Here is a 13,239-nt window from a genome sequence, read left to right on the forward strand (position 1 = left end):
CCAATAATGTTCATTACTCTGAAATGAAGATGTCGCTTTCGTCTGCGTTGGCTGCCTGGCTGAACAGCAGCTGTAACCCTGCCCATACTAACAGGATTGGGAAGGTTAGTGAGATTGGAATTAGCCAGTCAAGGAGAACATGTCATCCCACAGCCTCATCCAATCACCGTCTTATGTTCTGCTTAATGGGATCCAGGTGAAGGCTAGCCCAATTTGTCTTATTCCATTCAGGACAGCAAGCTTAAACCAGATCGCAGAATTCAAAGAATCCGTTTGGGTGTTTGGCAGCATTTCACCAGGTAGCCCAAACACTGACGCTATATTTGGAGCTGACGTGTTTAAAGTGAGCAAACAGCGTCAGTCTGACCTCACATTGTGCTCAAACACAGACCTCCTGTTTTTCAAAGAGCTGCAAAATGGGTCAATGTGGCGATGAAATGGAGAGAAGAACGGACAAAGCATGAGGATCCCGACCAGCAGCTTTTTAACGACCAGGAGAACAGAAGCTGCCGCCTTTAATACGAGCAACATCCAAGTAAAATGTTCAAACAACTCAATCTGATCGTTGAGAAGCCAAACGTGTGCTGTGACTGTTGCTGATGATCCTCATGATCATCTGCAGGTCATCAAAACCTATTCTACTTTGGATCTATCCTGTGTTGTGTGAGCACAGAGCACAACTACAACGAACAATGAAACCAAGTCATTTGACCTCTGTGGTCACTTTGTGATGTGTCTCAGCTTCCTCATATGAACTCGTGAGCGTGTTGTGCAATCAGTCAAAAAGAAATCAGCAGCCACAGTAAAGATGGAAACTATGACTGGACAGTATCGTCCTATGATGCTGCTGCAGCTCCACATATGTCCCGTTGTCCATTGCTACAGTATTTCATCACTGTGTGTGACAATAGTGTTGTCAGTCCAACATCTGTTCGTATCACATACAGCATATTAGAAATACACACCGATTGTTGCCTTATCTTATATAAATATTTGTATATCATGTCATTAGCAAGCAATAAGTAATAGGTAGCCCATTTGAAGTGATGCTCACCGCACGTTCTGTGCTCACGTGTGAAGCATTTCAATTTGCCAGTAAGTTGGAGAAAAGGACTGCTGACAAGCAGCGTGCAGGTATACAGAGCGTTTCCACTGACGCCACATGTGCACAGTGCTCAGTGGCTCAGTCTCTGTCGCCCTGCAGCATCTCTCTGACTGACATACTGTTAGCTGTTTTCCTCCAAAGTGAATCGGGCTTTAGGGGGTTGATGGGATTAGGTTAAGCCATTAGGAGTAGTTAATGGTCTTTCCCGGTGTTGGTAAGTAACACTGACTAATTGACCAGAGGAAGCAGACTGCTGACACTGGCTGACGGTAGCAGGTGGTCCCTGCTGAAGCGAAGGCTGTGGATGGACACACTCAGTGTGGCTGACATTTAAGGATATGGACTTCACTTTATCACACAGGTATGAACCATGTTTCCAGAGTATTTGCATTTGATTGAGTCTAAATGGGCAGATAGAGAAGCAGATGACCTGATCTGTACAATGAACAATGCTGATACTCATATTACACCTGTGCAATAATCATAAACCAACTTTACAATGTACATTTTCAACACTGCTATCCAGTAATATCTGTATACAGTACTTACATGTATATATTTTATTTATTACTGTTCTGTTTGTAGTATCAGGTTTCGTAGTTTGTTCATCTCGGACTGTGCCAGTTTAGTCTTTCGTCGCCTTTGGTCAGACTGTCTTTCTGACACTCTAGTGTTTAAGCTGTTTTAAAAATTGCAATTTCCCCATTGTGGGACTAATAAAGGTTTTCTTATCTTATCTTATCTTATCTTATCTCATATTCTCAGTTCGTTACTTTAACAAAGAAACGTGTTTGAATTTTTAGTGTCTTTTGAGCCAGAAGGAGAGATGATATGTTTTCTCCCTGATCATGTTCACTATGCAGCCAGTGATCAATGAATGGCTGTTTAAATGTTGTACGGCTGCAAATGATATTTATTTTCATTAGTAGTTAATTGTTTAAACTGAGACGTGTAAGAAAAACATGTTTCCAGAGATCACAGTGACATCTTTGTCTTAACAATAAAAACCCCAAAGTATTCAGTTCACTACGACGTAAGGCAGATGGATAATGTACTATAACTGATATTTATCTATGAATGAAGAGGTTACTTTTTATCTTGAGGCCTTCAGATGACACAGAAAGCTGCTCCTTCTGTCTTCCCCCTGTTTAACAAACGCCTTTACGAGATTAAGAGATTTCAGTGGCACGCTGACATGGATGAAATTTTGAGAACATACGATGTGTAACCTCCGGCTAATCTTGTCTTTATGAGAAAGGCGGGATAAGGCAGGTTAAAGGGGCACTGACACAAACAACAGGATGCAGGACGCCGTCTGAGGAGAATAGATTCGAAATTGAAGGGCCAGGGAAGAGGAGAAAGGTGACACAGGGCATCTTTTCATTCACAGAGAAACAACAGTGTGTCACACAGTTTCACCATCAGTGCAAGAAATCTATTCTATTCAGTGAAACCAGCCACACAGACAGCTCGCTGATGACCGGAGACGAACATCGCTGCACGTTAGGGCAACATACAGACAACACGAAGTTCATAAATCATCCATTAAAACTTTAGATCTTTGTCACAATTGTTTTATACTCAGTGAGGTTGTGCTGCACATCACAGTGATCCTCATTCACTAACAGCATTACTAACCGTGTGTCCTTGGGACACAGAGGTCCTAAATGAATTAAATGGATTGGCACATCGAATGCCCCAACTGGATTACTGTTCAATGCAATCAAACAAGATATTGTCATTTGCACTTGAATGGCAAAATGCCTGAAAGGTGCCTGAAAAGTATCTGCAAGGTTTGAAAATGTGTGTCCTTAAAAAAGGTTCACAGCAGGTTACAAAAAAAAGGCACAACTGTTTGTACTTCTGTGAATGTGTGTGTGTGTGTGTGTGTGTGTGTGTGTGTGTGCACTTAGCCTCACTAAGGATGATCCCTAATCTGGAACAGTATGAAGCTGCTGCTAATTAGTATTTTCTGAACAAGCTGCATCAAGTGAACTTAGACCTTCGAGAAGCTGCAACATGAACAAATACAGGCTCAAAAAAAAAAGGGTTCAAATTGTGGCTACAGTCACTAAATGACTTCCAGATTACTAAAGTGAGGGGGGTCGCAGCAAACCTCTGCTCTAGTGAATGGAACAGGCCCCTTCTTCTTCTTCTTCTTCTTCTTCTTCTTCTTCTTCTTCTTCTTCTCCTTCCAGCTCTGTTCTCTGGGGCTCTTCGTCTCACACTCTGTCCTCACTCAGGAACTGAACGCAGGCTTCTCACCGTCTCGGCCGTCCAACTCCACACCATGCCCAGCCTGCACCATCAGCATCGACGCACGCACCAGCGCGCTCACGGCCATGCCTTCACTCCGGTCCCGCACCAGTCCTCCACCATCCTCCCTGCTCCACCTGTGATGGGAACTCGGGACAGTAGCGTAAGGAGATGTTTCACTGCGCTGTCTTAGTGGAGACTCTTCAGAAACTGCCACTGTTTTTATCTTTATGTGGTAACTAATGTTTCCCTTTTTACTTCTCACTACAGTTCAACACGCTCCTTCCCAGAGGAGCAAAGAGGCCGTGTCCTGCCCCCGTCACTGCCTTTCACAGAGCAACACACCCGTCCTTCAGGTCACCAGTGAGTCCAGGACGAATCAAAACCGTCTCAGTCCTGTTTTACTTTGTAAATGTCAAAGATAAATGACGAATAACAACACTGTTAACAATTAAGAGACTTTTGTCTTCCAGGATGGAGCGAGATGGGCTGCACTGCATGTGTCTATTGCATGGAAGATTTACTACCACAAACAGCTCCAGGTATTAACTACACTGCATACATTACAGCCACAGTCTCACACGGTGCACTGAGACAGTACTCAGCAGCTTAGTAAGGTCCAGTCTTGTATTTGACTGTGAAACTGAATTGTGCTTCTTAACTTGTGTTTTTGTGCAGAAGCTGCAGCAGAAAGCCGACAGTGTGTACGGAGAGATGACACCTGAGTGTTCAGCTGGAACCAGTCTCCCAGGGTCAGAGCAGCCTTCCCGCACACACCTGAATCCAGGTGAGGTTAAGGCCCAGCAATGGAAGAACTACTGTACCAACAGGGTGAAAAGCCACATTATTGCACTTGACTTTTTCTAGACTCCCCGTGTGGACACCGGGGGATCGGGAGTGAAGCAGGAACGCATCAGTTCAACAGAAGTCATCCTGCTTCTTGCCACAGCCACACAACAACGCAGAGGGAGAAACAGGAACAGCTGCCGAACCTGCACAGGCAGGAGAAAGCTGACGAGAAGGAGAAACCCAGAGTCCACCCAGCCGCCACCACAGGGGCTTCACCTCTGAGAGACCAACCCCGGGATCGAACCGTGACGGCAGAACTTGACAGGAAAAGACAGCTGGAGCGCGACAGCTTCATCCGAGCGAAGAGGGTGAAGAAGGAACCAGTGGAAGACGACTTTGATTCTTCTACAACTTTCCACACTGACCCATCACCGTTCAGTCTGAGTCACGCACATCCGTTGTCACGCACCACACCAGTGCAGCATATGAACATAAGTCATTTGTCTCTCCTGTATCCTGACGGCAGTAGATGCAGCGTCAGCACAGCTCCTGCAGGACCCCTCTCTTATCCAGGAGCTGTAATCTATCCCCACCAAACATGGGAGCCGCTGTGGGACGTCCACAAAAGAAAGGATGTCCAATCCAGACAAGACATCCTGAGAGACTACTCCCTGAACACGTGCAAAGCACAGAGGCAGACAGGGGCCTTTAGTGGTTTCTTCATGCCACCTCTTTATGTCCCCCTTGCTTTGGGGGTGCAGGACACTGCTAACCTCAGAGAGAGGGAGTTTCTACAGCCACCTTACGAGAACTGTCAGCCCCACCACTGCAGGAGTCGACTCCCTCATCCTGGCTTTCTAGCCTCGTCCTGCCTGAGGCCCTGAGCGTGCAAGAGTGTGCAGGGTCAGTGTGACAAAGAACCAAAGTGCAGCTCATTCCCATGACAACAGTAAATGAATAAATGGAAATACTCTAACTCTAACACTAAAAAAGCCTTGTAACATTGGACCCAAACCAAAAAACACAGTAGTCACCTCCCAAACCTGGACCACCAATGGAGATTCTAAAGGTGGGAACTATCCTCACTGAGATAATACACTGCCCATAAAAAACAGAAAACAAACTCACACTCTAATATTTCCTTAGACCACATTTAGCTTTGATTATTCATCATTTTAACAAGCTTCTGCCGCGTCTCAACATCCATTCTCGTCTAGAGTTGCATAAATGTTTCGTCAAGATCTTCCATTGATGATGGGAGAGTTGGACCACTGTGCAAAGTCTTCTCCAGCACATCCCAAAGATTCTCAATGGGGTTAAGGTCAGGCCAGCGCTCTGGAACAGGGTACATCTGGATGCATCAGACCACATGACCTTCTTCTATTGGACAGTTCTTAACCCAGTTTTAGTAGTTTCATCAACCTCCTTAGATGTTTCTTCTTGATTCATACCGATAATCTGACCCTAACAGATTAACATCTTTTCCACAACAGGATGTGTCTTCAGACGTGGTTTAAGAAATCAGAAGCTACTCACTGCATCAGTTAGTGTTAAATAACTTGTTGCCAGCTGAAAAATAATCATCTATGCAGTAATTATCCTGTAGGAGGCTCTTACCTATTTGTTTAGCTGAATCCAGGTGGTGATGTTTTTTTTTTTGGACTGGCAGTTTATGAACACTAGCAAAGACATCCTTCACCTGAGAACTGGTGGAACTTCTCAAATAGCTTCAGAAATGACTTCACGGATGTGATTTGTTTGTTCAGATGGTTCATGTAGACCACAAAAAGACCTCACGTTAGTCATAGCATAAGGACTATTGTTTAGTCTCACCATGGACCTGTACTTTCTGTTTTACAGTGACTGAGCACGAGGTTTAGACCTCTTTTCTTTGTATGTCTGGCACAACATTCATAGACGGTTCTTATTTACCGCTTCGATGTTGCTGTATTGGATAAACTATCACTGACAGAGCACATGTATGCAGACTGTTATTTAAATAGACAGTTTATGTCTGACACTATGTGACACATACTGACAGTAACCCTGTTATTTGTCTTTAGTTCAGTTCATACACAGTCTAATGCAGCTTAGGGACAATTATTCCTCTAATTTCTCATTTGTACTATGATTTCTTGTTGATTAGGGTCTATGTATATTTTATTATTGTCAAATCGTACATTTTTAACGCATTTGTCTACTTTTTTTTATATTCCTCATATACAGTATGTGTACTTATTGTCGTTTTTATCTCTCTATCAGTACTTTCATTTCCTTTTCTGTTGCTCTGGTTGTTTCTCTGTGTGAAATCAACCCAGATCAAACAGGTCATACAGTGTGTGCAGGGCTGGAGGATTTACTGTTGGGGATGTGTTGTTTCCTTTTCTCCTGGAGGACTCATCTCTTATCCAGGAGCTGAAATCTGTCCCTGCCTAACTGTTTCCCAGGAGCCACTTGTGGGTTTTTCCGCAAAAGAAAGGATCTCCATTCCTGACAAAACCTCCTGAATACCTGCAAAACCATTAGGATACCGTGTGTAGCATAGAAACACACAGTTGGATTTTGTAGTTACTTTACAACACCTCTTTGACTCTCACTTGCTCTGAGGCTGCAGGACACTCTGTACCTCATGTCCTGGCTCTGTGGCACCATCCTGCCTGAGGCCCTGAGTGTGCAGCATCTGTTTGACTCCACACAAACCTACATATGGAAAAAAAACAGCTGTGGAGGTGGAAACTTTCAACTGCAGCATTGATTTTGGTAAATGTACAGCCCCACTTATGCTGTATGCAATACCTCCCTTGTCAAACTGGTCGTTTAAAAACTGTGTATTATGAAGATTAGGATCATGCAACTGCTCACTTCTGTAATAAACAGGCCGAGGTAAAACTAGCATGCTACATATTGGTGGGACAGTTCACTTCAGTCTTCAGTCTGAAGTGAACTAAAATAAAGAAAAATAAAGAAAAGAAATTATAAATCTGGAAATCTGAGTGGGATTTTCAATGAGTTCAGGGTTCACAAAGAATGACCCAACATATCCTGAGTACAGAAATGATAAGAAGCGCTTCAACAGTCTAACTCCACAATTCAGAGCTGTTACCCTATAAGAGCAGCATTACATTACATCAAGATCAACATTACAGCTAAAAGAAAAAAAAATACACAAGTTAATGTTTGTATCAAAAATGTATTTAAAATTTGTACCAATAAAATTAAGCAACATTCCAAAGCTACAACTAAAAATAAAGTCCCTTTAAAATCTCAGGCAATGTCAGACAACATGTAGACATGGCTTCATAGTGCTTTGAACGAATCTCATTCATGTGAGCTTTGTCAGTTACACCGACCTAATGTTTAGCATCTGTTCATAATGAGACATCACGAAGCTAAGCTGAGACTTTCTAGTTAATGAAAGATACTATTCTCAGTGTAGTCCTGCAAAACCAGTATAGAGATAACCCATCACCACAAACACTGGAGATCACGTGGACGCTTGACACCCAGCTCCAGTGGAGTCTCTACTCACAGCTCCACAGCAAAATATACAAATGGACAAACCAGTTCAACTGCATAACAGCTACATGAGAGGCAACGATGAACATCTGCGTTTTGACCGAGCCCAGAGCAGACAGTCACACCACATCCATGCCAAGTCCTCTCGCGACCTCTGTCAGTGCCTGGACGGCTCCAGACGTCCCGCTACCTTCACAGTCCTCCTGAGATAATCCTCCAGGCTCATCCTCAATGTGGGGGATGGTGCTCATCACACAGTAGACGGGAGAGTCGCTGCCCCTGGGGCTGGGCTGGGACGAAACGTCCTCACCTCCAGAAAACTCTGAGGAATAAGAGGAGGAAGAGCTGGAGGAGGGTGAGGAGGATCTTGCAGGAGAGCTTCGGCTGCTCTCTGGCGTGGCTGCGGCTCTCTTGTTTCTGCTGCTGGTTTTTGGAGTTTTCCGGAGGCTCTGCGGCTTCTTGGCCATGTTCTTCATGATCTCTTCAGTCACTTCAACAGTCTCGAATCGCACCATGTTTACTTTTAGGAAGCCGTCTACATCCTTCCTGTATCTACAGAGAAACAAAATGTTTTTACATTAATCACTCAAACAGCTTACAAAGGTTCTCAGATGATCCATTTACCTGTGTGTACATGCACCAGTAAGCAATCAGATTTCTCCCTGATCCCTGACCTCATCTTTGAATCATCACATACTTATTTTATTTGTTGCAGTAGTGAAAAACACTATTTGTGAGTGTGAGTGAGCTGACTTTATGAGGAGGACGTTTTCCATGGGCTGAGTCGAGGTAGTGTGTTTTCAGTTTACTGTAAATACCTTGTGCTGCTATGAACATACCTAAAGCGTGAATGTCCAGAGGGCCATTTCAGCTCGTGCTTCTTGCGAAGGTGAAGTGTCAGAGTGTAACACCAGGAGAAGACCTTATCACAAATATGGCATTTATATTTGGACATCCCTCCAACCTGTCAGCAAAAACCATATCATGACATAAACTAGCACAGCAACAGGAACTAAACTGCTACACTCTGTGTTTTGTGTTGGTGCCAACGGACCTCGTGCACTCTCTTGAAATGGTGGCTCATGGTTTGGAATGTGTGACAAGAATAATCACAGCCCTCCACTGTGCAGTGGTACACGGTGCCCTCGTTGTGAACCTCTGTGTGCTTTTGTAGATCACGCTGGTTTTTAAATCTGTGAAAGTTATATTTACAATATTTAGAATTTCTCATAGATTCCATACAAAAGTATTGTCAACGATGTCACTGAACACCAGCAGTACTGATTTACCGTTTAACACACTGCTGCATGTGTTTAAAACCATCACTACTCGTTCTTTACAGCTCTGATTGTTCTACACAAATAAATAGCTGTATAAATACAAAAAGCTTCTTTACAAAAAGGTAGCTAATGGTGACCTGACGTATCTCAAACTTGATTTCACTACTTTTAATACCTGGTACCTGGTTTTACTACTGTGAAGGGCTACCTTTTGTCACAGAAGTCACATGGGAATGGCCGCTCGTCACAGTGCCGGAACCTGATGTGGATCTTGAGAGCCGCCAGCGTGGTGCAGGTCATATCACAAAAGGGACATTTCACCTGATTCACTGGGAGAATAACAAAAAGAGCAGAAGTAACTGCTAAATATGATGCATGTCGTTTGAGTCCGGTCATCAGTGATGCATCATGCACTCTCCTGTGGTTACAACACCTGAACGTGACAACATTTCAAATGTGAATGGCACATCATTGTACTATAACAAACTATAGAACTGCCCTTTGTTAAGTCACTATTAAAGTAGTAGGAAGTTATTACCATGCTGACGAACGTGATCCCTCAAAAGCCTCTCGCTGGAAAAGGCTTTGCCGCAATGTTCACACACAAGCGACTCTGTTTGAAAGAGCGTTTGAGCAGAAGTCAGCATTTATGCAGCACTTCAGAATACTAAAAAAGTTATGAAAGCCAAAGAGGCCGCCTCACCCACTGGCTCCGCCTGCCTGTGGAGGTGATCAAACAACTTTGTGTTGCTGGAGAACATGCTGCCACAGGTGGGGCAGGCTACCAGCCTCTCCTGAGTGTGGCTCCGCATGTGCTCTCTCAGACGGTACCTGATCTTGAAGAAGGCATCGCAGCCTGTAACACAAACATAGATTACACTGTCACAGCAAATACAGTGGGACATAACAGGAATGTGTCCTTAATCTGTAACCTTCGTACCTGCCCAGTGGCAGAAGAGAGCCTGCTGTTGTTGTGAGAACGACTGTGGCTCGGCACTTTCAACATGATTGTCTACATGTCGGTAGAACCACTCTGGATTGTTAAATGTGCTCTATATAAGAAGAAATGTAAGAAATAAAACATTAATTCTGTAAATTCATGGTGCTTTGAATAATTTGATGACCAATGAAAAACTCAAAAAACCTACATCACAGTGCTCCCATTGGCAAACGTATCCATCTGATCCTTCAGGAACCAGGTTGCTGCTGTGTAAGCCCTGGTTGCAACTGGGCAGGTCAGGACGGGACTTGAGCAGCTGTGACCCAACAAACTTGAGCTTGCCATGGTAGTTGTGGTAGTAAGCGTGGACCTCCAGCTCTGCAGGACTACCCATGGAAATAAATTCACATCCATTCCAGAGACAAGCATACTCATCTAAAGAGAGAGAAACAAGGAGTGATTACTGCAATGAAGGAAAGAGAGTTAGGACAGAATCTATAGTGAGTGCACACATTCAGACTGTGCAGGAGCCTTTCAGCTTGATATGAGGTCAGTATGTTCAGTAGATTCCTTCAATTTAAGTTTCATTGGTATCTGTACTGATTGATCTGACTCCCTGTGTCACTGTGAGCTTTGAGATAGACACAACAGCTGGTGTCACAGGCGCAGATGAGCTGGTACAAAAAAAAGATGCCATACAGGCCACGTGGGAACACTTACAGGCACTATGCAAGCACAAAACAATGGCATAAGGTTACATGTGAACACTGTAAGAATATTGAGAGAAAGGTAATATATTCTTTAGTCAGATAAAGATTTAGGTTAATTGACAGTAGTATTTCTATGCTTAGGAGTTGCCCAATAGCGCTGGAAATATTATAATATCTTTAGCACAGTGTGACAGCTGGTCAGTCAAAATAGTCAAAAGCGAAAAGACGCTGGCTCCTACATCTGAACAATGTCTCAAAGCAGACGTCAAAATCCACCATAGAAGTTCTTGGAATACTATTCTCCATCCCCTCGCATTATCCATGAAAATCGGAAAGCAGAAAAATGTAATGCAGATTAGAAATATTTCAGAACACGAACTTGATCTGCAAAGAAGAGTGGGTGAAAAGTTAAGCATCAAAAAGACTTAGGTGGTTAAAAGATGATCTCTTCCAAAGGAGAGGTTACAACTAGGCAGCGGCTTGGTTGGTTTCCAGACATTTGGCCTGCTCTACCACTGACACAGCCTTCCCTCCTTGTACTGCTCACATGTTGGTTTAATGTGTGCACAGACAGATCCTTCACACGTACCGAGCTCCTCCAGGGCGTCGTTGTCTCCCAGGTAGTCCTTTAAATGCAGGGACATGTGGTCGCTCAGCTCCTCCATGGTGTGGCCTTTGAAGTTGCATGAAGCCCATTCACACACCACCTCAAAATTGTCGAGTCTCTTAGTTGTCATCATGGTGGTGATCACCAGTGTGTGCTCAGCTGCTGCACATACCCAGTCATGACCACCTAACCCGAAAAACACACAGAGACTGACAGGTTAACAGAGAGGAACAATAAACTGTGTGCCCGACTGGTTAGTTAGCATGAGATGCTAGGTTAGCTAGATACAACTCTGAACGTCTGCATAGGCAAATGTTTACCCGACGTTAGCTACATTACCCAGCTAGCATTTGCAATATCATTTTATTTCAGACTGTTCACTAAAGTTGGATAAAAGAACCCTCAAACAAATAACAGGCTCCGTTTTTGAGCAAGCTGAGCTCATTAAACGTTAAGTTAGTATTTTGGCTAACAGTCAACTAGCTTCCGTTGAACCTGTCACAGACTTACGTTGTTCTCCGGACGTGTCCTAAACAGCTCATCGTCGTTTTCAAAACGCTTAACAAGAAAACATATTTCAGCTCTTCATTGGGGAACTGATAAACACGGGCCTAATGTTTGCTACTCTAGGTTTAGTAAATGTTTCTTCCGTGCAGCACTATGCCCTGAACCGGTTCAGTTCTTCCCTCCACGGAGCTTGTTTGGCTTTGTTTACTTCCTCTCGGCGTCAGCGGCCAAACGGAAACGAGCCGCCAGCAGCGGGTGAACAGCGCCACCTGCTGCACCGGAGCGGAGCGCCGCTCACTCCTGGTCCAGTAGGTTGATGGAGGAGAGCTGAGTCCAAACATGCACTAATCTAAATGGACTGCTGCTGTTGAAGTGAACATCATTTGGCTTCATCTGTTTGTGTGGCTGTAGTGCTGACCCTCTTTGATGAGTTACAATGTAAGGCTGAAATGACTGAAGAGGTAAATGTAACTAATGTAATGATGAGTTAAAAGTACATGTGCTGTTTTATTTCCATGAACAGTTTTCAATTATTATTTTATGTACAGATTGGCATTTTAGAAGCTCTTTGATTCTCTCATTACTACATATCCCAACATCTTGGACATCACCAATACGGGGATTTAAAGAACAGTTTTTGTGGTCTGTATCCACTAAAGATCATTTGCTGATTGTCCCCCCCACACTTTACATGGCCAAGAAATATTTTCATGAGGGTAAGTGTCTCCTATGGTGAAGTTAATACAACCCATAAAAACTCCCGCAGCAGTGCAGGTGTTGAAAATAGAAGTGCATGCATGCACACTGCATTTCTAACAGTAACTGGCATTGCTTCGTGATTATTTCACCACAATACAATAAGCTGCATATGTAGGTGAAGCTGTGAGCAGCCAGACAAGTCGGTTAGAAAGGGGGACAGCCCCCTGAGCCGTCGCTGATTCTGTTATTTAATATTTCATGCTGCTCTGAAAACATAAGGACCCAAAACAACTGAATAATTCATGCACTTTTATGTCAGGATGACTGATTCACAGGAAAATGACCGCCAACATCCCAAAGGAAGACAAAATAAAAAAAAAGAACAAATAATGTTCTCGTTTTACATTTGCCTCTTGTTTCATTAAAGGCAAACTTTTGCTTTAAGACAAGGCCATCCTGCAATTCTAATTTGATCTTTATGCTGCCAGAAAAATGGAGAGAACCCCACATTGATGATGTGCCATTAAAAAACAAATCTGTTGAAGAAAGTGCTTGATGGGTTCACATACATCTTAAGTTTGGAGCTCTGTAAAGCCACATTTTCAACCAGCATTCTACACTGTGGTAGTTTAACTTAATTAATCCCTGAAGGGAAATTCAGGTATTCTTGTAAATAAAGATGTAAGTGTTGTAGAGCCTGATGGCTGTGAGGATGAAGGATCTCCTGTATCTTTCAGTCCTGCAGCACCGTGAGGCGAGTCGTCCACGGCAGCTGCTTCTCTGGTCCATCAGGATGGTGTGCAGGGGATGGTCGGTGTATTGTAGAATAG

The 13,239-nt window shown here is 43.6% G+C and overlaps 1 protein-coding gene across 1 annotated transcript; it reads right to left on the reverse strand.

Annotated features, from left to right (window-relative positions):
* Nucleotides 1-7,151: 7,151 nt before the first annotated feature.
* On the reverse strand, nt 7,152-11,898 carry zgc:112083 (uncharacterized protein LOC550461 homolog). Its single transcript, XM_026363726.1, has 10 exons — nt 11,714-11,898; nt 11,186-11,389; nt 10,095-10,321; nt 9,887-9,998; nt 9,650-9,802; nt 9,485-9,559; nt 9,155-9,275; nt 8,721-8,859; nt 8,506-8,630; nt 7,152-8,218 (listed from the first exon to the last, which is right to left on the reverse strand). Exons 2-10 carry the CDS (start codon nt 11,334-11,336, stop codon nt 7,786-7,788), a joined length of 1,536 nt encoding a protein of 511 aa, XP_026219511.1. The 5' UTR covers nt 11,337-11,389; nt 11,714-11,898; the 3' UTR covers nt 7,152-7,785.
* Nucleotides 11,899-13,239: the final 1,341 nt, after the last annotated feature.

This window comes from Anabas testudineus, chromosome 13 (genome assembly GCF_900324465.2).
Source record: "Anabas testudineus chromosome 13, fAnaTes1.2, whole genome shotgun sequence".
NCBI lineage: Eukaryota > Metazoa > Chordata > Actinopteri > Anabantiformes > Anabantidae > Anabas > Anabas testudineus.